Source organism: Sorex fumeus, unplaced genomic scaffold, assembly GCF_029834395.1.
Source record: "Sorex fumeus unplaced genomic scaffold, SorFum_2.1 ptg000233l, whole genome shotgun sequence".
Taxonomy (NCBI): Eukaryota; Metazoa; Chordata; class Mammalia; order Eulipotyphla; family Soricidae; genus Sorex; species Sorex fumeus.
Genome location: NW_026606290.1, coordinates 1,853,446 through 1,877,469, shown reverse-complemented (window position 1 = coordinate 1,877,469; position 24,024 = coordinate 1,853,446). Strand labels below are relative to the sequence as shown.

General features: G+C 61.0%; 2 protein-coding genes across 5 annotated transcripts in view; both read left to right on the top strand.

Moving 5' to 3' along the window:
* SH2D3C (SH2 domain containing 3C) overlaps positions 1-18,488 on the top strand; it is a 29,008-nt gene extending 10,520 nt beyond the window's left edge. The window contains exons 1-10 of one of the 3 annotated variants that reach the window (XM_056108783.1): positions 2,941-3,126; positions 6,845-6,973; positions 8,284-8,744; positions 11,277-11,401; positions 13,341-13,876; positions 15,199-15,314; positions 15,831-16,002; positions 16,249-16,360; positions 16,579-16,785; positions 18,110-18,488. In XM_056108783.1, the coding sequence (XP_055964758.1) occupies positions 3,052-3,126; positions 6,845-6,973; positions 8,284-8,744; positions 11,277-11,401; positions 13,341-13,876; positions 15,199-15,314; positions 15,831-16,002; positions 16,249-16,360; positions 16,579-16,785; positions 18,110-18,285 (2,109 nt within the window). In that variant the 5' untranslated portion in view covers positions 2,941-3,051 and the 3' untranslated portion in view covers positions 18,286-18,488. Of the gene's footprint in view, positions 1-2,940; positions 3,133-6,844; positions 6,974-8,283; positions 8,745-11,276; positions 11,402-13,340; positions 13,877-15,198; positions 15,315-15,830; positions 16,003-16,248; positions 16,361-16,578; positions 16,786-18,109 lie in introns of those variants that run through there. The other 2 variants (XM_056108782.1, XM_056108781.1) reach the window with 2 other exon arrangements.
* Positions 18,489-20,702: 2,214 nt separating this feature from the next.
* TOR2A (torsin family 2 member A) lies at positions 20,703-23,981 on the top strand. 2 transcript variants are annotated; one of them, XM_056108814.1, is made up of 5 exons: positions 20,703-20,930; positions 21,459-21,724; positions 22,374-22,549; positions 23,358-23,485; positions 23,685-23,981. In XM_056108814.1, the coding sequence occupies exons 1-5, from the start codon at positions 20,774-20,776 to the stop codon at positions 23,927-23,929; spliced, it is 972 nt and encodes a 323-aa protein (XP_055964789.1). In that variant the 5' UTR covers positions 20,703-20,773; the 3' UTR covers positions 23,930-23,981. The 2 variants fall into 2 exon arrangements, with proteins under 2 accessions (XP_055964789.1, XP_055964790.1); XM_056108815.1 differs by lacking the exons at positions 20,703-20,930; positions 21,459-21,724 and adding an exon at positions 22,127-22,248 and having other exon boundaries at positions 23,685-23,980.
* Positions 23,982-24,024: the final 43 nt, after the last annotated feature.

The following is a 24,024-nucleotide window of genomic DNA, read 5'->3' as shown; positions in this document are numbered from 1 at the left end:
CATAGCTGGCTAGGGCTAAGTGTGTGTGTGTGTGTGTGTGTGTGTGTGTGTGTGTGTGTGTGTGTACCACGGGGAGCGGGGGCCTCAATCCTCCACTCCAGCAGTTCTAGATTAGATGAAATTCGAGCATGTTTATTTGGGGTGCCTCCCAACCAGTGCTCGTGGGATCCAGGGGCCACTCTCAGGGGTACGTGGCCAACAGGGCTGGTGATTCACTCTAGGGCCTGAGGCTGCAGTGCTGTGGGGGCCTGTGGTCAGGGGGTTCTCGGACTACACGTGCTGCTGGGGCTTGAACCCAGGTCGGTGCACGCCAGGCTTGCCCCTAATTCTGATTCTATCTCCCAAGCCCCAGACCTGCCATTTATTCACCACATGACGTTAGCGTGTATGTGACCTGCGTGGGCCTCCGTGTTCAATGAGCTAAGAGCAGGGCCCCCAGCTCAGGTTACTGTGATCTCACGGAGGTGGGGAGGGAGTTGCCCCCCCCCCTCCCCGTGCAGAGCAGGCGGGTCTGGCTTCTGACCCTCTGACATCCTGCCCCACAGACACTGCCTGTGAGGCACCGGGAGAGCCCTCCCATCCCTGCCCCACCCCCACCCCCACCACCAGAAAGCTTCACTAAGGAGTTTTGGGACTCGGCTCTCAATCCAGGAAGGCTTCCTGGAGGAAAAGGCCCTGTCAGTTCGCTTCATCAGCAAGTTCACCAGCATCTTCTCTCAGCTGGAGGGAGACTGGGATGAGGTGGGGGAACCCCAGCATGTGGCCCAGGCTCAGCCAGTTGAACGGGAGCTTGTGCTCCCTGTCAAGGAGGGGGGCAGAGGTGGAGTAGGGGTGAGTGCTGGGGTGGGCCCCGAGGCTCATGTTTCAGCATCCCACAGATCCAGCTGCCTGGCAAAGTCCTGAGATCCCTGAGATCATGGATGGCATGAGATGAGATCCCTGGGAGGACTTTTTTTTTTTTGGAGGGGGGCAGGGGAGGGCCAAATCTAGTGGTACTCAGGGTTTACTCCTGGCTCTGCACTCATGGGTCATTCCTGGCGGTGCCTGGGGGACCCTATGGGATGCTGGGGGTTGAACCCAGGTCGGCCGTGTGCAAGGCAAACGCCTTTCCCTGCTGTGCTGCCTTATGAGGACTTCTAGCTGGAGTTTTCCTTTTAGCTTAGCGCTGTCACTGTCCTCCCATTGTTCATCGATTTGCTCGAGCAGGCCCAGTAACGTCTCCATTGTGAGACTTGTTGTGACTGTGTTTGGCATATTGAGATACTCTCTTGGTAACTTGCCGGGCTCTCCGAGAGGGGCGGAGGAATTGAACCCAGGTCGGCCGGGCCGGCGGCATGCAAGGCAGACGCTCTACCGCTGTGCTATCGCTTAGGGGATAAGAAATTAGAAAGTGGGGCTGGAGCAATAGCATAGCGGGTAGGGCGTTTGATTGCACGCGGCTGAGCCGGGTTCGATTCCCAGCATCCCATAGGGTCCCCTGAGCACCGCCAGGAGTGATTCCTGAGTGCAAAGCCAGGAGGAACCCCTGAGCATCGCCAGGTGTGACCCAAAAAGCAAAAAAAAAAAAAAAATTAAGTACTGTCAAAAAAAAAAAACCACGACCTGCTCTCCAGGTCGGCCTCCACAAGCCTGAGAGGAGGAACTTCAGGGTGCCTGTGTTCGTTTCTGGCCTCAGATGAGGGGGGATTGTAGTGTTCCAGTTCCTTCCCACCCTGAGGTGCTCACCTCCAGGGCCAGGGGTGGGGCCAGGCTGGGGTAAGGGTTGGGGGGGGGATCGTGAACAAATTCCAAGCTCTCATCCTCAGAGTTTCACCTGCGATTTCAGAAAAAAAAAAAAAAGCCAAAACAGAGACCCACAGAGAGGCTGTTTCAAGGGCCTGAGGTCACACAGCCTGTCAATAGATTGTTAACCTCTTTTTTATTTTCCGCGGGGGGGTGTGTGGTGTTGGTGATGGTGTTGCGGGTGAGCGCGCCGGCTGTGCTCAGGGCTTAATCCTGGCTCTACTCTCAGGCATCACTCCTGGCAGTGCTTGGGGGACCCTAGGGGTGGCTGGGAATAGAACCCAGGTTGACTGGAGTGCGTGGTGGCAAGCACCCTCCCCGCCGGCTGTTCCAGGGCTCTGGTCCCAACTGTGAACCCTAGGTGGAACTATGCGGAGTCAGATTCTCCTAAGACCCCGAAGTCCAGGTGTTGAAGACAGCGTGAAGATGCTGGGAGGAGGGGCCCAGAGCTCAGTGGCCCGGGAGTATGTTCCCCCGGCATCCCAAAGGGAAAGGGAAAATCACGGATTTCTGGAACCGTCACTCTGTGCCCCTCGGCTTCCACGCCTGGGCTCAGCCTGGCCCCTGACAGCTGGTGGTCAGGAGTGCCGCTGTCCGCTCCAGGACGAGCCGGCGGGGCGGTGGGGATGGGGCGGGGGGCTCCCCTCTCCGTGAACTCGGATTAGTGCCCTACCCGCTGCGCCTGACTGACCCCGCGACCCCCGAGCTCTCGGAGTCCCAGCGAATTCCCAGCGGAGCCCAGGACGAACGAACGAACTGGAGCTCCGGGCGCGCCTGGAGCATCCCGAGGCCACAAAGGGTCTGGGCAGAGGCGACGCGGGGAGGTGGCACCCGCTGGGGACGTGATTGAATGCAAAGTCTCTGCCCGGCTGGGGGGTCAGCGAGGGAGTGACCGAAGCCCAGACCCCGCGCGGGGCTTCCCCAGCCGGCCCCGGGGTCCCCCCTGCTCCCCCCCGTGACGCCCCTCGGGGCAGCTCCTTTCCCGACTCGGGCGGCCGGGGTGCGCCCGCGCGGGGGCCGCGGGGCGCGGGGCGCGGGGGGCGGGCGGAGGGAGGAACAATAGCCCCCTCCCCTCCCGTCCCCGGGCCGGCTGGAGGGTGGGGTCTCCCCGCCCCGCCTCCCCGCTCCTCCCCCGACCAGGCGATGAGGTAATCGCGCCGCCGAGAGGCACGCGCAGCCGGTGCCCAGCCCGGTCGGTCCCTGCGCCCCTGCCCCGCCGCCGCCCCCGGCCCGTCCGGCCCGGCCCGGCCCGGCCCGGCCCGCAGCACCATGACGGAGCGCTGCAGCCTGTGGAGCGCCCTGTCGGCCGCCGCCTGCTGCTTCTACCGGGGCTCCTTCGTGCAGGTGCAGGTGAGGGGGCGGCTCCGGGACCCCCGGCGCGCCCCGGGGCTCGGGAGCTGGGGTGCGCGCCCGCCCCGGGGCCCGGCAGGGGCGGCGGCGGCGGGAGGGGGCGGGGCCGCCCCGGCCTCACCTCTGGGCGCCCGGGCGAGGGTCGCAGCAGACTCCGCCGCTCCCGGGACCCGGGGGTGGGTGGGGTGCGGGAGCAGCGGGGGGCTGCCGGGCAGGTCACGCAGCTCTGCTTTCCGCTCTGGAGGAGCTGGCCGGGGCTGCGACAGCGGGTCCGGGAGTTCCTGGCAAACCCGCCGGACCCCGGGCCAGGCACTCCGGTGCCTTCCTTTGACCCCGGGCCGCCTGGTCCCATTGTACCGGGGGGCGCTGGGCTGGAGGGCACAGGCTGAGTGAGGGGCTGCTGCCGTGGGACAGCGCTTGCGGGAGGGGGGCGTTTCAAGGCGCCCGCCACTCTCCTGCCACCTCGGGGAGCTCGGGGCAGGCTGGGGGCACGGGGCTCTCAGCCGGGCCGGCCGGACACTGGGGGACAGGGCTGTGGCGGTGAAGGGGTTAAACGGAAGGGGGTGGAGGGGAGGACCCGACCCCGCCTCTCTGCAGAGCATCATCTGGGGGATTCTTGGCTTGGGGAGGCGAGACTGGAGACAGGGGCTTGCTGGGCGCGCGCTGGCGGCAGGGGGTGAAGACCGTGACCCGGGGCGGGGGTCTCGGCGTCCGGGCCGCCCGGGCTCCTGGAGGGGCAGCCGGGCACGTCACCTCTGCGCTCCGGTATCTCACACGCTCCGAGCCCGCCAGCGGAGCGCAGCATCCCCGCGCCAGCCAATCAGGGGCGCGCAGGCCTGGAGCGGTGAGATCATCTCTGGCCAATCGCAGGGCGCGGAGCGCAGGGATGCTGCATTCGCACCCCGGCACCCCCGCCCAACACTTGATAGTCCGAGACCCCCAGGTCGAGGGTGAGGAGGAGGGCGCAGGGGCCTGAAGGTCGCCCCGTCTCGAGAGTGTGGCAGGCAGGAACAAGTTGATCCCCGAGTCTCTCCCGGCCCTTGAGGGCTGGAGGAAACCAGCTCTGAGACTCCCCCATCCTTTCTCCCTTTGACGGCCCAGAGAGGGAAAGTGACTGGCTCAAGGTCACAGGGCAGGCAGAGCGTGGCCACGGCTTCTTCCCACCCAGCCCCGCCTTGCGGGGGAGGGGGCCCACCTCTCCGTGCTGCAGGGAGGGCGCTGGGAGGTCTTGTGAAGACACCGGCAGAAAGTTGGGGTACTGACGTTTTTGCCCCTAGGACGCCCACCCTTCCCCAGGGTGTGGTGTTCTGAGGGGGCGGGACCTGGAGAAGTGTGGGTGTCAGCGCTGGCCCTGCTCTATTCAGCTCCAGCCTGGGTTTAGGGGGGCAGAACGGACCTTGCCTCTGCATGCGACCCTGCCATCTGCCTCCCGAATCCTCAAGTCCTCCAGCCCCAACTAGCCCCCCCCCAGAGAACAACATCGTGCGGGATCCCTGTGGACATAGGGGTCCTCGCTGACCCCTCAGCCCCTACCTCCAGCTCCCCCACGTCCCCCTCTCCTACCTCGCCCACGCCGGCCCCACCCCAACGGCACTTATGGAGAAAACTCCCGGCCACCTCCACACGGCAGATGGAGCCTTCCGCGGCCTTTGGGTGGGTGCCAGCTCCAAGGCTGGCTCACAGCCCTGCCACAATGCCCCCCACCCCGCCCCCCATTCCCTTTGAACCTTTATTTTATTATTATTATTATTTCTTTGGCTTTTTGGGTCACACCTGGCGATGCACAGGGGTTCCTCCTGGCTCTGCACTCAGGAATTACCCCTGGCGGTGCTCAGGGATGGAATGCTGGGAATCGAACCCGGGTTGGCCGCGTGCAAAGCAAACGCCCTACCTGCTGTGCCATTGCTCCAGCCCCTCCCTTTGAACCTTTAAAGCTTCTCGACACAGTCTCCCCTACCCACCACCTTTCCTGGGCCTCTGTCCCTCTGTTGGGGGCACTGTGGAGTCCCAGACACACCCTTGCTGTACACCTTAGAATGTTAGGAGAACCTGGTCAGCGTCCGCCTAGCCCCCACAGGCAGCTGTCCTCTGTTCTGATGACTTTGGACTCGTAGCCCGTGGCACTGGTTCCAGCCACAGTGAGGATTTTGTGTAAAATAATGGCCAGGGGCTGGGGAGAGAAGGGGATGGGTTGGAACAACCCCTGGGCACTGCACACTGCACACACTGGCCACTGTTTATTTGGTGGCCCCAAACCAAATAAACAACAAAAGCCTGAGTGATAGTACAGCAGGTAGGACACTTACCTAGGTTTGATCCTAGCATGCCCTATGGCCCCAGGGGCCTTGCCAGGAGCGATCCCCGAGCATCAGAGCCACAAGTAAGCTCTGAGCACAGCTGGGTGTGACCCAAAACCCAAACAAAAATAAAGAACTAGTGTGTCTCAACAAACCCAAACCCAAACCCAACCAAAAACAAAGAACCATTAGAGTCTAGAAAGCTGGGGGGCATATTCTATTGGGGCGTGGTGGGGCTGGGTGCTGAGATCTGTGGCGGGTTGGAGGTAGCAGGGAGCAGAGTGGGGAGACTCACCTGGGCAGAAGTCCCATCATCTGTCTTACTCTGTCAGGCCCACGGCCTGTCTGACCTGACAGGGCCATCTTTGGGGGTGCGGGAGGGCGGGAGTCATCACTGGCTGTCACCTGATGAGGACATCTCTGTGTAGGTCACAGTTCCCTCAGCATCATCTCCACCCCCCTCCTCGCCTCAGAGAGAGAGGCAGATTCCTGCCTCTCATTGAACCCATTTTACAGGGGAAGAAACTGAGGTCCTGAGGTCCAAGCCATGGTGGGGCTGGACTCTGGTGGGGGCACACCTGGCCATGGGCAATGCCCTTCCGCTGTTCTGCAAGGTCCCAGGGTCTGTCAGCTTCCAATTCCTAGAGATGGTGCCCTGGGAATAGACAGGAAGGGGAAGGGAGTCCCAGCATGCCCCGGGGCTTCCCTGCACGGCCATTCCTGGGAGAGAGAGCCTCCTTGGGAATTGCAGAGGCCAGGCAAACGGCAGGGTGAGGACTCTGGCCAGGAAGCCTGGCCGCCTGTAGAAACCATTCCCCCCGTTCTGCTAGGGTACTGTCAGGTCTGATGTAACTGGGGTGCACGTGCTCTATTGGGGCTCTCTCCCAGGGAAGCTGCCCGGAAGGGCCCCCTCCAGCTCCCCTCCTCAGAACGGTCTTTGCCTCCTCCGAACGGTCTTTGCTGGCTCCTTGGCGCCTTTGCCGCTGTCCAGGACTGTGGTGCTGACCGTGGGCTGCTCCCAAGCGCGGTTCATTGACTCTGCCGCTCATGAACGCCTCGGAGCTCCTTGAGGACAGGACCTGTTTTTTTTTTTTTTGTATAAATTTGTATCGCCACATTCTCCAGCCGCCGCCCCCCACCCTCATAAGATGCACAGTGGTCCCGGGTGGTCCGTGGTAGAGTTCTCATTTCTCATTCTCCCGTGCGCATGGCACGAGCTCTGTATTGGAAGAGTGAATAGAGGTTTCTTTCCTCCTGCTGGGATGGGATTCGGGGCTGACCCTATTTTTGGGGGGACTTTTCGGGCAGCCGTGCCCGGGTGTTCCCAGGGTCCAGGGCTGGAAGGAGGCGGGGTCAGGGAGGGGATGCAGCGGGGGTTCTGGGTTGGGTACCAGCCCTTCCTGTCTCCTGCGCAGTTCTCCAAGGAGAAGTACATCTTGGACTCATCCCCTGAGAAACTGCACAAGGAGCTGGAGGAAGAGCTGAAACTTAGCAGCACGGACCTCCGCAGCCATGCCTGGTACCACGGCCGCATCCCCCGCGAGGTGAGCGAGCCCCAGACGGGGTCTCCCCGCTCTAGACCCTCCCAGCCGCCTCCTCGGCCATCCGCCATCCAGAGAGCACCAACCTGCTGCTGGGTGGATGCGGGAAGACCAGTTCGGCCCCTTTATTAGCTGGGACCTGAAATGGTTACTGTCGTTCTCCGAGACTCAGTCCCCTCAACCTGGGAAAGGGGGGAAATCAGGCAGGAGTGATAGTACAGTGGGTAGAGCATTTGACTTGTACACGGTCGACCCGGGTTCGACTCCCAGCATCCCTTATGGACACCCGAGCACTGCCAGGAGTAATTCCTGAGTGCAGAGCCAGGAGTAACCCCTGAGCATCGCCGAGTATGACCCAAAAAGAAAAAAAAAAGGGGGGAATCGAGAAATGCCCACCTCGAGGGTGGTCTGAGAGTCAGATGAAGCTGCACACATGTGTGTGCGGCTGTGCAGGAAGGCTGTGAGCTGTGAGCGGCAGAGGAGCCGGCCCTCCTGTTCGCAGTGACGATACGGCAGGTGCTGTGTGTTCAGTTAGTGAGGATGGGTCTTCGGGTTCTGCAGCTTTGGCAAAGTGAAGGGGGTTCACCAGGTGGGCAGGGTGGGCAGGGGGCTCTGGGCAAAGGAAGCAGTTTGCGGCACCAAGGCACGTGCTTTTTTTTTTTTCTTCCACTTTTTGGGTCACACCTGGTGATGCTCAGGGCTGACTCCTGGCTCTGCACTCAGGAATCACTTTTTTTTTTTTTGGCTTTTTGGGTTACACCTGGTGATGCACAGGGGTTCCTCCTGGCTCTGCACTCAGAAATTACCCCTGGCGGTGCTCAGGGGTAGACCATATGGGATGCTAGGAATCGAACCCGGGTTGGCCGCATGCAAGGCAAATGCCCTGCCCGCTGTGCTATTGCTCCAGCCCCTCAGGAATCACTCTTGGCAGTGTTCGGGGGACCCTATGGGATACCGGGGATCCAACTCGGGTTGGCCGCATGCAAGGCAAACACCCTCCGCCTCTACTATCACTCTGGCCCCAAAGCAGCTGCTTGGAGAAGGGGGCGTGGCACTCAGCGACAGGACAGGAGGGGAGCTGCGGGACACGGAGGTGGGATGATGCAGAGATCTCGGGCTCCCGGGCCCCAGGGCCCCATGACTTCTGCTCCCCGGAAGCTTATGCCCTCGGGGTTTCTCACCTTCGTGCCTCAGGCCCCGGGCCTCTGGCCGGTGCATCCTGTCTCCCAGCTGAGTTGATCCCTGCATGCACATGCCCCCCCCCAGACCACCGACCCGCTCCGCCCCTCACCGGCCCCCTGGTGCTCTGGCAGGTGTCGGAGACCCTGGTCCAGCGCAACGGCGACTTCCTCATCCGGGACTCGCTCACCAGCCTGGGGGACTACGTGCTCACGTGCCGCTGGCGCAACCAGGCCCTGCACTTCAAGATCAACAAGGTGGTGGTGAAGGCCGGCGAGAGCTACACCCACATCCAGTACCTGTTCGAGCAGGAGAGCTTCGACCACGTGCCTGCGCTCGTGCGGTACCACGTGGGCAGCCGCAAGGCCGTGTCCGAGCAGAGCGGGGCCATCATCTACTGCCCGGTCAACCGCACCTTCCCGCTGCGCTACCTGGAGGCCAGCTATGGCCTGAGCCCCGCCGGTGGCGGCGGGAAGGCGTCCAGCCCCGCCAGCCCCTCGGGCGCCAAGAGCAGCCACATGAAGCGGCGCAGCGTCACGATGACCGACGGGCTCACCGCAGATAAGGCCCCCCGCGGCGAAGGCTGCCCGGCCAGGTCAGCGGGGACCCCCGCCCCCGCCCCCGCCCACCGCAGCCAGGCGTGCAGGGAGGGTGTGTGTGTGTGTGGGGGGGGGTGGGTTGTGCCTTGTGGGACGTGGGGTGGGGGCAGGAAACTGACGTTCTCGGCTGTCTTGTCATATCACGTGGTTGCCTCTGAGCCTGGGGGAACCACCGCAGGTAATTGTCTCCGTGCGCCACTGCACACTGGCCGGGTGCCAGCTGCTCTGGGGGGTCCCCAGGGAGCAGGAGACCCTGTCTTCACCCTCGCTGCAGATGGGGAAATAGGCTGGAGAGGAAGCCATGTGCTCGAATCGCTGGTGACTCCAAAATCTGTGCTCCTGATTTTTTTTTTCTTTTTGGGTCACACCTGGCTATGCACAGGGGTTCCTTCAGGCTTTGCACTCTGGAATTACCCCTGGCGGTGCTCGGGGGACCCTATGGGATGCTGGGATTGGAACCCAGGTCGGCGTACCCTGCTGTACATCGCTCCAGCCTCCTGATTTTTTGGGGGGGTCACACCCAGTGATGCACAGGGGTTACTCCTGGTTCTACACCCAGGAATTACTCCTGGAGGTGCTCAGGGGACCCTATGGGATGCTGGGAATCAAACCTGGGTCGGCGGCGTGCAAGGCAAACGCCCTACCCGCTGTACTATTGCTCCAGATCCTGATTTTTTTTTTAATGGGGGGAGTGCATGTCACTGCCCAGTGGCACTCAGGAACTACTTCTGGCTCTGTGCTCAGGGAGTGCTCAGGGATCACTCTTGGCGGGGCTCTGAGAACCAAATGGGGTGCTGGGGATTGAACCAGGAGTGGCTGCATGCCAGGCAAGCGCCCTCACCCCTGTGCTACCTCTCAGCCCCTGGACTCATTTTCTCCGGCATCTCTGACTGCCTGCGAGATTTGCCATTCATGCCACCATCACATGGGCAGTCCCTCATGGTCCCCTCTCTGTGGTCCTGGGCTCGGGTCTGTTCCCTCCTGGTTGGGACTGCTCAGACTGCAGTGTGGAACCCAAAGCGTTAGGTCCACAGGGGATAGATTCCCAAGCCCGGCTGGGAGGAGGCGGGGCAGGGCAGGGGGCGTGGCTACGTCTGGCTTCCCACACCTCCCCCGCTCCAGGGACCACTCACCAGAGAGCGAGGAGGCAGTGACTCATGGCGGGGGTGGGAGAGATGACTCAGAGAACCAGTGCTCGTGCTTGGCATGCGGGAGCCCCAGGGTTGCTACCTGGCACCTCCTGGTTCTCTGAGCTCTGAAATCTTCCCCCCAGCATGGTCAGGTGTGGGTCCCCAAATCTAAATAAGTAGATAAAAATTTAAAAAATGAAAGCAGAGCTGGAAAGAATCTTCACCCCATATGGTTCCCTGAGCCTGCCAGGAGTGATTTCTGATTTCTGAGCGTGGAGCCGGGTGTGGCCCCCCCCAAAAAAAATCATTTAAAAAATAAAAAGAGAAGGCAGACTGGAGAGATAGCACAGTGGGAAGGGCCCTTGTCTTGCACATGACCAGCTGGGGTTTGCCCCCCAGTACCACGCATGGTCCCTCGAGCCCTACCAGGAGTGATCCCTGAGCACAGAGTCATGAGGGAGCCCCTGAGCACTGCTGGCTATGACCCCCAACCAAAAAGTAGCACTGTCGCACCGGAGCACTGTCCTCCCGTTGTTCATCGATTTGCTCGAGCGGGCCCAGTAACGTCTCCATTGGAGATTTTGTTGTTACTGTGTTTGGCATATTGAATACGTCACGGGGAGCTTGCCAGGCTTTGCCGTGTGGGAGAGATACTCTCGGTAGCTTGCCGGGCTCTCCAAGGGGGTGGAAGAATTGAACCCAGCTAGGCCGTGTTGGCTGCGCACAAGGCAAACGCCCTACTGCTGTGCTATAATAATAATAATAATAATAATAATAATAATAATAATAATAATAATAAATTTTAAAAAGAAAGCTTGGCCAGGGAGATAGTTTAGTTAGTTTAGTTCAGTTCGATCCCCGATGTCAGCATGGCTCCTGGGTAGGTAACAGCCTTAGAAGCCCCAAGCCCTGCGGGGTGGCCCTGGTGGTCCCCAACACTGCAGGGCCTGAGTAGCGGCCCCCACGAGCCCCTTGATCACTGCTCGTGAGCCCCCCCCAGATAAATGGATGATGAGTGAACCAATCAAAGCCAACGCCAACGGGACTCAGGTGGCATCCGCTCGGCCCTTGGTCCTTTCTTCTTCTTCTTTTTTTTTTTGCTTTTTTTTGGGGGGTCACACCCGGCGATGCTCAGGGGTTACTCCTGGCTCTGCACTCAGGAATGACTCCTGGCGGTGCTCAGGGGACCATATGGGATGCTGGGAATCGAACCTGAGTTGGCCGCGTGCAAGGCCTATCTGCTGTGCTATCGCTCCAGCCCCATCGGCCCTTCCTTCTTTGGACTTCGGTGTTCATCCTGATGGTGGGAGCCAGGCTGGGTTATCTCCCAGCTCTCCTGCTGGGGGCCTGGGGGTGTTCTCAGGCCCGACTCTTCTCACCCGGGGATCTGCTCCACAGCTCATCCGTGCCTCACCCCCGGGAACCCATCCGCAACTGCGCCCTCAGCATGGACCAGATCCCAGACCTGCATTCGCCCATGACCCCCATCTCCGAGAGCCTCAGCTCCCCCGCCTACAGTACTGGTATGCGGGAAAGGGGGTGTGGTGGTGGGAGGCGGGTTGAGTTGGGGCATGACCTTGTCCACGCCTGCATGACCTCGTGTGCCTTGCGGGCACTGTCTGTCTTTGATGCTCGTCACCCCATTCTGAGAGCAGCGCCCCACTAGGAGCGGCTTAGGAAAGCTGCTAAGGAAACCTTTCTCAGTGACAGAGGGGCGCTTTCTGGAGCCCCTGTTGGGCGCCCATCACTGGGCTTGGAAGGGGGTCTGGAAGAGGGCCGGAAGGGGGTCGAAGGGGACCGAAAGGGGGTCTGGGAGGCAGGATGTCTGCTGCAAGCTCACTGTCCCGGGCTCAGGGCTGTGATGTGGGTCCACCAGAAGCCCTCCACCTGCCATGTGGAGGCACCCCACCAGGCCCTGCAGTGTCTGGGACTCTGTGTACCCCAGATCCCAAATGGCTGGCACAGAGGTGGCTGTTCGTGTTGAGATTTTTCTCTTTTTTTTTTTTGATGCTCAAGGGTTACTCCTGGCTCTGCACTCAGGAATTACTCCTGGCGGTGCTCAGGGGACCATATGGGATGCTGGGAATCGAACCCGGGTTGGCCGCGTGCAAGCCAAATGCCCTACCCGCTGTGCTATGGCTCCAGCCCCCTTTGATTTTGTTTTGGGCCCACACCTCGAGATACTCAAGGCATTGCTATTATGTGCTCAGCACTGACTCCTGGTTCTGTGCTCAGGGTTCACTCCCGGTCAGGGGATCATATAGGTACGGGGAATGGAACCTGGGTTGGCCATGCTCAAATTCAAATGCCCTGCCTGCTGTACCATCACTTCAGCCCTTTATTGGGCCACTTCTAAGCATCATGGCCTAGTCAAGGAGCTGAGAGGGTCAGGAGCAGATACCTGGGTTGTTTTGTTTCTGTTTTTGTGTTCTGAGGGCCACACCCAGCAGCAGTGCAGGGGTTACTCCTGGCTCTGCACTCAGGAGTCACTCCTGGCGGGCTGGAGGGATTATACGGGATTGAAGCAGGGTGGTTTGCAGCACCTAGTGCAAGGCCTACCCCATGTCTGGACTGTGTGTCTCTCCAGCCCTGTGATGCCTGGTTTTGCTTTTCAATTTGGGGGTTTTTGGGTTACACCCGGCAGTGCAGGGCTTACCCTGGGCTCTCTGTTTAGGGATCACTCCTGGCACGGCGTGGGGGACCCAGCATGCTGGGAATTGAACCAGGGTCATTCTCCTATCCTGATGCCTGCTTTTATTTATTTTCTTATTTATTTTTGGCTTTTTGGGGTACACCCATGCCCAGGGGCACCATATGAGATGCCAGGGATCCTACCCGGGTCGGGTCAGCCGCGTGCAAGGCAAACGCCCTCCCCACTGTACCATGGCTCTCCCACTCCGTCCCCTCCCCCCATCCCTGGGTTTCAATCCCAGCTTGAAGCCTGGCTGGCCGGCTGGGTGACTGCCAGGAACCACTCCCCTCTCCAAGCGGAGATGCAGGATCCTAAAAGTCCTGATCCTAAAAGTCCCTGGAGGGACTCGTGGGCTCGCGCACAAAGGAAGCTTTGATAAACATCACCTCTGGCTGGGGGGTGGAGGGGGCAGGCGGGCTGTCCTGTGGCTGACTCGTGGGCCGTGTCATACATCACAATCACAATTCCCCAGGAGCCCTTGCGCGTGGCACAGGGAAACTCCGCCAGGGTTTAAGTGTCCCTGACCTGCCAGAAGGCTCCTCTGAGCTTTCCCCAGGCTGCGGCCAAGCTGCCAGGCAGCCACGTGCAAAACCCTGGGCTCAGGTGACCGAGTCCCAGGCCTAGGCCTGGCCCAGTGCTGGTGGGGACGAGGGGGGGGAGGGGGGGAACAGGGCAGGGGCTGCCCCTTCGGAGGGTAGCTGGAGCCTGTCTGTCGGGGCTCAGGGAGATGTCAGTGGCTGTTCGCTCATCTTCTGCCCCTCTTTCCCCAGTGACCCGCATTCACGCGGCCCCTGCGACCCCCTCCGCCACCGCGCACCCCGCCTCTCCTGTCGCCCGCCGCTCCAGTGAACCCCAGCTGTGTTCCGGAAGTGCCCCAAAGCCCCCTGGGGAATTGGACAAGGGCTCTCACGCCAGCCCCTCCCACACCCTCGGCAAAGCCTCCCCCTCACCGTCACTCAGCAGCTACAGCGACCCAGACTCAGGCCATTACTGCCAGCTGCAGCCCCCCGTCCGCAGCAGCCGAGAGTGGTCGGCGTCAGAGACCCCCAGCCGGCAGGCCCGGAGCTACGGGGAGAGGCTAAAGGAACTGTCAGAAAACGGGGCCCCCGAGGGGGACTGGGGCCGGACCTTCACGGCGCCCGTGGTGGAGGCTGCCTCCTCCTTCAACCCAGCCTCCTTCCAGTCTCTTCTGATCCCCAAGGAGAACCGGCCCCTGGAGGTGGGCCTTCTGCGCAAGGTCAAGGAGCTGCTGGCCGAGGTGGACGCCCGGACGCTGGCCCGGCACGTCACCAAGGTTGACTGCCTGGTAGGTGGGGTGCACCGTGGGCCGGGAGCGAGCCGGGCACAGTGCTCTCTGATCTGGGGACTCGATCAGGGCTGGGAAGGGATCGGGCCTGAATGCTCCAGGTAGAGTGAGTGGGTCTGCAGCCTGGCTTCACTTGCCTCTCTGGACCTTCATTTACCCCCCCCTTTTTTTTTGTTTGGGGGCCACACCTGGCAGTGCTCAGATTCAGTCACTCCTGATGGCGCTCAGGGATCAGATGTGGTGCCCAGGATCAAACAGGTTGACCGTGTGCAAGACAAGCTCCTCTCCCACGGTATATTTATTTCTACCCCTTTTAAAAAATGAAGGAAAGGGGCTGGAGCGGTAGTACAGTGGGTAGGGCATTTGTCTTGCAGGTTTGATTGCTGGCAGCCCTGCCAGGAACCCGAGCACAGAGCCAGGAGTATGCCCCGAGATTGCCAGGGGTTGCCCCCAAACAACAAGAAGATAAATAATTAAGGGAAAAAAACCAACTCCCCCTAATGTATTTGTTTATTTGTTTGTTTTTGGATCAGAGCCAGCAGTGTTTAGGGTTCACTCCTGGGGGTGCTTGGGGGGCCAGATAGAACCCCAGGGGTTGAATCCTGGTTGGTTTCATGCAAGACTAGCACCCTGCCCACTATGCTATCTCGCTGGCCCCTCCCCCAAATATTCTCCATTCTTCCAGGTGTCGGTGCGGCACACACACGCTGGCAGTCTCAAATCCAGCAGGGTCTGGCGGTTTGGAGAAATGTGTCTTGTCTTGCTGGACAGGTGGACTAACCTCCCTCACGCCCCCTGCTGGACAAAAGCAAAAGTCATTACCTGGACCAGGGCCAAAACACCGTCTTTTGCTTTTCTAAGCACAGAAGAACCCTAATACTCTCCAGGCTTCACATTGCATTTTTTTTGGGGGGGGAAAGGGGGTACTAATTCCTTGGTGGCAGTGGCTGCCAACCTCCAAGAGCAAAGAAAGCGCAGGCATGAAGGGTATGACCCTTGGGGTCTATACTCAGGGTGATCTTTGTCAAGTGCTCCACTCCTTGGGGTTTTAGGCTCACGTCCTGGAATAAGGGCCCCCTAGTAGGGTCCTTGACCTTACCTTAATATGCCACGTGTCAGGCGTCTTTCCATGATCTCCATTCATCCCACTGCACAGATGGGAAAAATGAGGTTCCTTCCCTCAGTGTCTGGAGCTTAGCGGCGCTGAGAATTCACATCCGGCCTCCCAGTCAAGCGTCCCTGCTAGATGGAGCTCTGTGACTCTCAGCCGGCTAGGGCCAGCCAGGACAGGAAATTAATCAGCCCTCTGGGCGTCCTTGCAGGTTGCTAGGATACTGGGTGTTACCAAGGAGATGCAGACCCTAATGGGAGTCCGCTGGGGCACGGAGCTGCTCACCCTCCCCCATGGCCGGCAGCTTCGACTAGACCTGCTGGAAAGGTAAGGCAAGAAGGGCCCCAAGGGGCCTCTCGGGGGAACCCCAGGGCTGCCTCGCTCCCCCTTTGCTGTGCCCGGTTGGCCAATCACAGTCCCAACTCCGGGTCCTGGGCACGCCCCCTGCACCGCTGACCAATAGCAGCTTCTCATTTATCCAGCTCCATGCAGTCGTTCCTGATTCAGCCCAAGTTCGAAATCCTTTCTCCCTCTAAAGGATTCAACATTTGCATCCCCTGACCAGTCAGAGTCCAAGTTGGGTTGCGCTCAGCGGCTCTGGTTTCTGTCCTTCTCTGTCACTCGAGCTCTTCCTCGGAATTCCAAGCCTAAGTACCACAAGCCTCTCAGCTGGGCGAGCTGGCCACGCCCCCTAATTATACGGGCCAATCAAAAGCCCCGACCTGGCTGGCCCGCCCTCTCGGGCCACGCCCTCAACTGCTGATCCCTCTTCGGGCCCCGCCCCCCGCCCGAGCCCTCACCCTGCATCCTGCATCCTGCATCCTGGGCCCTGCATCCTTACAGGTTCCACACCATGTCCATCATGCTGGCCGTGGACATCCTGGGCTGCACGGGCTCCGCCGAGGAGCGGGCCGCGCTTCTGCACAAGACCATCCAGCTGGCGGCGGAGCTCAGGGGCACCATGGGCAACATGTTCAGTTTCGCCGCGGTCATGGGCGCCCTGGACATGGCCCAGGTATTGAGGGGGCCCAGGTCGAACCGAAAGCAAGCCCTGGGTCGTGACCCTGGGGTGGGGGAGGGTGACTGGTACCCGGAGTCAGGATGAGCTTCATGGTTCTGTGGCCTGAGCCCCAGGCCTTGCCCTCTCTGAGCTGGGGTTCCCTCAGACACCGGGTGCATCATCGGGTGAGAGCCGCGGTCATCCCCACCCGTCCCTCCAGGCCCGTCCCAGCTGCTGGCTCAAGTCTATTTCCCCCTTTAGATTGCTCGGCTGGAGCAGACGTGGGTGACGCTGCGGCAGCGACACACGGAGGGGGCCATCCTCTATGAGAAGAAGCTCAAGCCCTTCCTCAAGAGCCTCAACGAGGGCAAAGGTAGCGCCATCCCCCCCGTTGCTGTGTGACCGCGGGCAGGGTCCCGCCCTCTCTGGGCCACTGCAGTCCCTGGGTGGAGTGTCTAGGCAGCAAGGGAGCTCGGGGCGGGGCGGGAGGAACCCCAAAGGAAGGGGGCGTCTGGGGGCTCATGAGCCTGGTGGGGACCTCGGGGAGCCTCTGGGGGAGGCCTGTCCCTCAGGATTGCCCCCCTCCTGCAGAAGGCCCCCCGCTGAGCAACACCACGTTCCCGCATGTGCTGCCCCTCATCACGCTGCTGGAGTGCGACTCGGCGCCAGCCGAGGGTCCCGAGCCCTGGGGGAGCACGGAGCACGGAGTGGAGGTGGTGCTGGCCCATCTGGAGGCCGCTCGCACCGTGGCCCAGCACGGAGGCCTGTACCACACCAATGCCGAGGCTAAGCTGCAGGGTGAGTTGTGGGCCTCGGGCCCTCCTGCCCCTCCCAGCCTGCCCCGAACCATCTCCTGCCCCCCTCCAGAACCTTCTGCCTGAGCTTCCTGCACCTCCCTTCCATCAGGCAGTTTGTAACCAGCTGAGCAGTGGGATGGGGCTCATGGAAGTTATGCGCCCTCAGCTTCTTCTGCAGGCCTCAGCTGTCCCATCTGCACAGTGGGCGTGTGACCCGGCCTTTCCAAGGCTGTTTGCAAAGCCCGGGGCCTCTGGCTCAGGGGCTGAGCTCCATCTTTTACTGCTTTAGCATGGTTGGAGTCACAAATACTCATCGTAGATACACTTGGAAATTACACAAATCACCCACAAGGCCGGGGAGAATGTCCCAAGAGCCTGATATGTGCTTTGTAGGGAGACCTGTGTACCCTGGGAGTAGCCCCCAGCACCCAAACCCCTTCCCAAATATACCGCTTATGTTCCTTAGCAGGGGGGAAGAAAGAACTTGGGGCTGGAAAGATGATGCACCAGGGAGGGCGCTTGCCTTGAATGCGGCTGACCTGGGTTCGATCCCCAGCACCCCATGTGGTCCCCTAAGGCCCAGCAGGAGTGATCCCTGAGCACAGAGCCAGGAGTAAACCCTAAGCACTGTTGGGTGTTGTCCAAAAACAGAAAGAAAGGAGCTGGAGCAATAGCACAGCGGGTAGGGCGTTTGCCTTGCACATGGCCGACCCGGGTTCAATCCCCAGTATCCCATATGGTTCCCCTGAGCACCACCAGGAGTAACTCCTGAGTGCATGAGCCAGGAGTAAACCCCTGTGCATCGCCAGGTGTGACCCAAAAAGAAAAAAAAAGAAAAAGAAAAAGAAAAAAAGAATTTTCAGAAAAAATGAAAAAAATTAAACAAAATTAATTCTTTTTTAAAAAAGGGAATTCTCACAGGATTCCCTCCCATGATCATGAACATTTTCTCATCTCATTATTTATTTATTTATTTATTTTATTTTTGGGTCACACCTGGCAGTGCACAGGGGTCACTCCTGGCTCTGCACTCAGGAATTACCCCTGGCGGTGCTCAGGGGACCATATGGGATGCTGGGAATCGAACCCGGGTTGGCCACGTGCAAGGCAAACGCCCTCCCCGCTGTGCTATCGCTCCAGCCCCCTCTCGTCTCATTACTTAGAAATCATTTGTCACACAGGGTCACAAGCAAGCAGCCACACACCTCCCGGGTGCTTGTGTGGGTGGGGGAGGGACAGGAGAGGGTGTGGGGGGTAGGTTGTGGGGGACAGGAGCCGTGTCAACCTCGCCTGGCGGCGCCCTGACCTCCCGTGCCTGTCCTCAGGATTTCAGGCACGGCCCGAGCTGCTGGAGGTCTTCAGCACCGAGTTCCAGATGCGCCTTCTGTGGGGTAGCCAAGGCGCCGCCAGCAGCCAGGCCCGGCGCTACGAGAAGTTCGAGAAGGTGCTCACGGCCCTGTCCCACAAGCTCGAGCCCGCCGTCCGCTCCAGCGAGCTCTGACCCCAGGTGCAGCTCCAGGGAGGGTCCCCACCCCCACGCCATCAGCCTGGGGATGTGCTGGGCACAGTTCCAGCCTCTTCCGTGCAGCTCGGGGGGGCTCTGGGCTCTGTCCCACCTGCCTCATCCCCCCGGCCGGCACATCCCCTCCAGCTCCTTTGTGTCCCTGTCCCTTGTCCCTGCCTGCCGCCAAGGTACCCTGGGGGGGCTCCCCAGTTACGCCCCCTCTAGGTTTCCACGCGGGTGTACATACGTTTGTCCTGTAAATTGATGTACAGAGCTCCTGCCATTTCTTTCATAGAATAAACTTTTATGACTCTTTGTGTTTTTTTTTCTGCTCCTCGTGGGGTTTGGGCGGGGAAAGGGGCCCCTTTTCTTGGGTGGAAGGTGGAAATCTTCCTTCCGTAATGCTGATTTAGTCTGTAAAATGATCCAGACTGTGGGGCTGGAGCAATAGCACAGCGGGGAGGGCGTTTGCCTTGCACGCGGCCGACCTGGGTTCGATCCCCAGCATCCCATAGGGTCCCCTGAACAGCGCTAGGAGTAATTTCTGAGTGCAGAGCCAGGAGAAACTCCTGTGCATGGCTGGGTGTGACCCAAAAGGCTAAAAATAAAACGTTCCAGACTGTTCCAGCAGTGACACATTTACCTCGCGTATGAAAAACCCGGTGCCTCCCGGATGGACGAACTGGGAGACAGAAACGGCCACCTCTAGCTGGTGGCAGAGAAACTTAGTGGCTTGTCTCTCTCTGCCTCCCTGCTGGTGCGGCCATGGACGAGGGGTTCCTGAATGTGCAGGGGATGGAGGGGCCTTTGTGTATGTGTTTGGGGCCACATTCAGTGGTGTTCAGGTCTGACTCCTGGCTCTGTGCTCAGGAATCACTCCTGGCAGCTTGGGGGACCCTATGGAGGGCTGGAGATCGAACCTGATTTGGATGTGTGCAAGGCTTGTGCCTTACCTGCTGTACTCTCTCTGGTCCCAATGTTCACACTTTTGGCATACGACTTTTCTGTCCCATCACCACCACCAACTGCAAAATGTCTGTCCCTAGGTACAGATCGCCCTGTGTCACCCCACTTCGTAACTTCAATTCTGTTGTCAGTCTAAGGACTTGTTTCATTAGCCTTTGTCCATCCACTGTCTGGGTCATTATTTCTGGGTGTTTGGGCCACTCCCAAATCCCAGCCGTTCTCAGGGGTCACTCCTGGCGGTGGTTTGGGGATGATACGTGGTGGCAGAGATTGAACTAAGGTTGGCTGCATGCATATCCCCTCTCTTTCTGGCCCTTTAAATTTTTTTACTTTTTTTTGGGGATCACACCCAGCGATATTCAGGGGTTATTCCTTTACTTCTGGCTCTGCATTCAGAAATTACTCCTGGCAGTGCTTGGGGAACCATATGGGATGCCGGGGATTGAACCTGGGTCGGCTGCGTGCAAGGCAAATGGCCTACCCGCTGTGCTATCGCTCCAGCCCCTGTTTTTTAATTTTGATATTTTGGTTTTGGGATCATATCCGGAAGTACTCAGGGCTTTCTCCTGGCTCTGCACTCAGGAATCACTCCTTGTGTGCTCCTCAGGGGACCATATGGAGTGTTAGCTGCCTTTCCCCCTAGCATGTGCAGCTGGCCATGACAATTATCTTAAAGAAGGCATTAATGATACTTATCCTTAATGGTGGGCTGGAGCGATAGCACAGCGGGTAGGGTGTTTGCCTTGCACACGGCCGACCAAGTTGGCCCAGGTTCGATTCCTCCGCCCCTCTTGGAGAGCCTGGCAAGCTACCGAGAGTATCTTGCCCACAAGGCAAAGCCTGGCAAGCTACCTGTGACATATACAATATGCCAAACACAGTAACAAGTGTCCCGATGGAGATGTTACTGGGCCAGCTCCAGCAAATCTATGAACAATGGGAGGACAGTGCTGCAGTGTTATCCTTAACGGGTAGGTGAGTATTTATTTATTATACAAAAGAAAAAAGTGCATGAAAAAGGGGTGCAGTTTGCCTTGCTTGCAGCTGACCGGGATTCAGTCTCGGGCATCACATATGACGCCCCAACCCTGCCTGGAGTAAGCCTTGAGCACCACCGGGTGTGGCTCCAAAACCAAAACGAAAACGAGGACGGAAGACACCTTGCAAAGGTGTAAAGTGCCCACTCCGTTTCTCTACAACTGTGAGGTCACCCTTGATGGTCAGAATCCTTCATTAATTGCTTGCTACCCCGATGGTCCCTTGGTTACCGTGGCCATGGAAACGCGACCCGCACCCCGGGGGCGGGGAGGAGGGGGGTGAGACGGCTCGCGGGCGCCCCCGAGAGGCCACCCCCGGATCCTGCAGCGGGATGACGAGGGGGCGGTCCTCCGCGAGGAGCGAAAGGGATGCTGGGAGTTGTAGGCCACAGCCCAGGCCTCCGCGGGGCGGTGCATGCCGGGAATCGTAGTTTCCGGGAGGACCGGCCGCCCGCCCCCGACCGAGCTCGGGCCGCACACGGATGGCGGCTGCGACGGGCGGCCGCCGGCCGTGGGGCTCGTTCCTCGGGCTCCTCGGGCTGGTCTCGGCCTCGGTCGGGGCCGCCTCCTGGAACGTGGCTTCGCTGCGCTGCAGCTTCGGCGCCTTCTGCGAATGTGACTTCCGGCCCGACCTGCCGGGTGAGGAGGAGCGGCGGCGGGATCCGGGCGCGCTCGAACCCCGGGCCGGGGCAGGATCCGGAGCCGAACCCCCGAGGGTGGCACTGGGGGGCGGGACCCTCCCCGGCGGGACTGGCCCCTCCGACTTCCGACACCGGGACCGGAAGTGGGCCCGGCGTGGAGGGGCCGGGAGAGCCTGGACGCGGTGCTGGGGCCGGGGGCTGAGGCTGTTGTGGGGGGCGGGGGGGCCCGGACCAGGCCCCGCCCGGAGGAGGGGAGGCCCGGGAGTGCGGAGCCTTGCGGGTGGGTGGGCTCAGGCGTCGGGACACGCGCCGGGGGGCGCCCCCACTGACAGCCGGCGCGTGCCCACTGGGTGCCACGCCGAGCGGCGCCTGGTGGGGGCGCTGCCGAGCCGAGCCCGGCGTGCACGTGGCCGGTCGTCGCCTGCTTTCCGCCCCCCTGTCCCCGACAGCTTTCAGCAGCCGTCCCGGGATGATGCGCCCCCGGCCCGGTTCCCGGCGCGCTGACCGGTCCTCCCTGTGGCCCTAGGTCTGGAGTGTGACCTGGCGCAGCACCTGGCCGGCCAGCCCTTGGCCAGGGCGCTGGTGGGGAAGGCGCTGCGGGCCTTCGTGCAGGACCCGGCGCCCGCCAAGCCGCTGGTCCTCTCCCTGCACGGCGGCTCGGGCACCGGCAAGTCCCTGGTCAGTACCCTGCTGGCACGCTACCTCTTCCGGGGGGGCCTGCACAGCCCCCACGTGCACCACTTCTCCCCTCGCATCCACTTCCCCCACCCCAGCCATATGGACCGCTACAAGGTAGGCGGGGCGGGTGGGGGTGCGAGGGTGGGGTCTGGGGAACCAGGGGGTGCCCGACCCTCCTTGGGGACTGAGCCCCGAGCCCAGAGAGGGGTAGTCACTTGCTTCAAGGCCACACAGCCAGTTGGAGCCTCATCCGGTGCAGAGCCAGACCTACCTGCCAGGGATCTGTCTTCCTTCGGTTCCTGGGGGTTGGCTGGGAAGGTGGCAGTGGAGGGACCCGAATGGTCCCTGCACTGGAGGCGGGGCGGCTGTGCGCATCTTGGGGTACTACTCGCCTGCAGTCTTCCTTCTGTCCAGCCAGGGGCTCAGGGTGGGCGCCTGCCATTGCAGATCGTTGAGGCGGGAGCCTGCTGCCTGCAGCTGGCAGGACTGCTGGCCGCGTGGGGACCAGGTCACCACCTTGTCCCTTTGTCGAAGCGGTGGGGTTGTCAGGGAAGGCCAAGGCCTGGGTTTGAGCCCCGCTTCTCCCGCCGACCTGCTGTATGACCTTGGACAAGCCTCTGCCCCTCTCGAGGCCACCAGTAGTAAGTGCCGGGTGCTGGGAAGGGGACCAGTCCTTGCTTTGGGAGGAAGGCGGAGGGGGGGGAGGGGAGGGGAGGGCGGCGAAGCTCCAGGCCCCCTTGAACCTCCTGCCTCTCCCCTGCAGAAGGATCTTAAGAACTGGGTTCAAGGGAACCTCACTGCCTGCGGCCGCTCCCTCTTCCTGTTCGATGAGATGGACGAGCTGGCCCCGGGCCTGATGGAGGTCTTGAGACCCTTCCTGGGACCCTCGTGGGTTGTGTACGGGACCAACTATCGCAAAGCCATCTTCATCTTCATCAGGTGGGGTCCGGCTTTGCAGCGGGGCAGGGGGGAGCGGGCTGAGGTCTGAGCTGCCCCCGTGGCGGCATACGGTTCCCCTCACACACACACACACACACTGAGCCCGTTCTGCTTCCCTCCAGTCTCTCACCCCTGCTCTGGAGACAGTTAATTTGGGGAGTTGGACCTGCCCTAGCCTTGATTCCCTCCTAGTCCCATCTCTGTGCGCCCCATCATTTCTTTCCGGAAGCCCCTGCTTGGTCCTTTTGTGGCTGGGAGGATGTGGGTGAATTAGGACAGGATTCTAGACCTGTCTGAGCAAACCACTTTCCCGCTGTGACCCCCAGCAACTTCTGCTTGATGAGGTCAACCCAGGACTCCGTGACCTCTTGGCAGAGGTCGGCATACTTTGTGGACTTCCCTGCAAACCGGCTTCTTTTACTGGGGCCAGTGGAAAGTGCCTCCCCCCCCACCCCAAGTTTGCACTCTGGGCTGTTCTGCTTGGCCCCTCCCCTACCCCGGGGATCGCTGTCACTCACTTTGGGCCAGGCGGTCCTAGAGACTGGGTGAGGGAAAATCGTGAAGGGGCCCAGGAGTGTCCTGTCAACTGAAATACATGTGACCCATGGGGGTGACTGTCTGGGGGCCGTGGGTGTGGACTCCCAGTTCCGACAGGGGGAGTGGGGACTGGTACTGGGAGCGTTCCAGCTCTGGCTCCTGCCAACAGGAGTCCCCCCTCCCCCCCGCTTCAGTTGCATCGGGTGGCAGGCGGGCTGTGAGGGCCCCACCTCCCCCCGTCTGAGTCTGGTCCGGGTCCCTGTGATTCTAGCAATGCTGGCAGTGAGCAGATCAACCAGGTGGTTCTGGAGGCATGGCGCAACCGCCGGGACCGCGAGGAGATCCGCCTGCAAGAGCTGGCGCCCCTCATCTCTCAGGCCGTGCTGGACAACCCCCACCGTGAGTGGGCCAGGGGACCCCACCCGGGGGCCTCTCCCCATGCCCCTGGGTTCCGCTTTAGGTGGGGTGGGGGGCGGCTGCTCTACCCACAGCCCCGGGCCTTGGTTCTGGTGCCAGCGCCCCCATCTCTCCCGGGGTCTCCCCGAGCCCGGCCTGCGCCAGGCCAGCTGCTCAGGGCCCCCCTCTCGGCCCCCCGCAGACGGCTTCTGGCGCTCCGGCATCCTGGAGGAGCAGCTCCTGGACACGCTGGTGCCCTTCCTGCCACTCCAGAGGCACCACGTGCGCCACTGCGTGTTCAACGAGCTGGACCAGCTGGGCCTGGAGCCGAGAGAGGACGTGGTCCAGGCCGTGCTGGACAGCACCACCTTCTTCCCTGAGGAAGAACAGCTCTTTGCCTCCAATGGCTGCAAACTGGTAGCCTCCCGCCTCACCTTCTTCCTCTGACGTGCCAGGGCCCCCTCCTCCCCAGGCCAGGCCACTCTGGGGCCTCTTGGAGGGGCACCGTGACGTTGAGTGTTGGCCGGGCAGGCCCTGGCTCC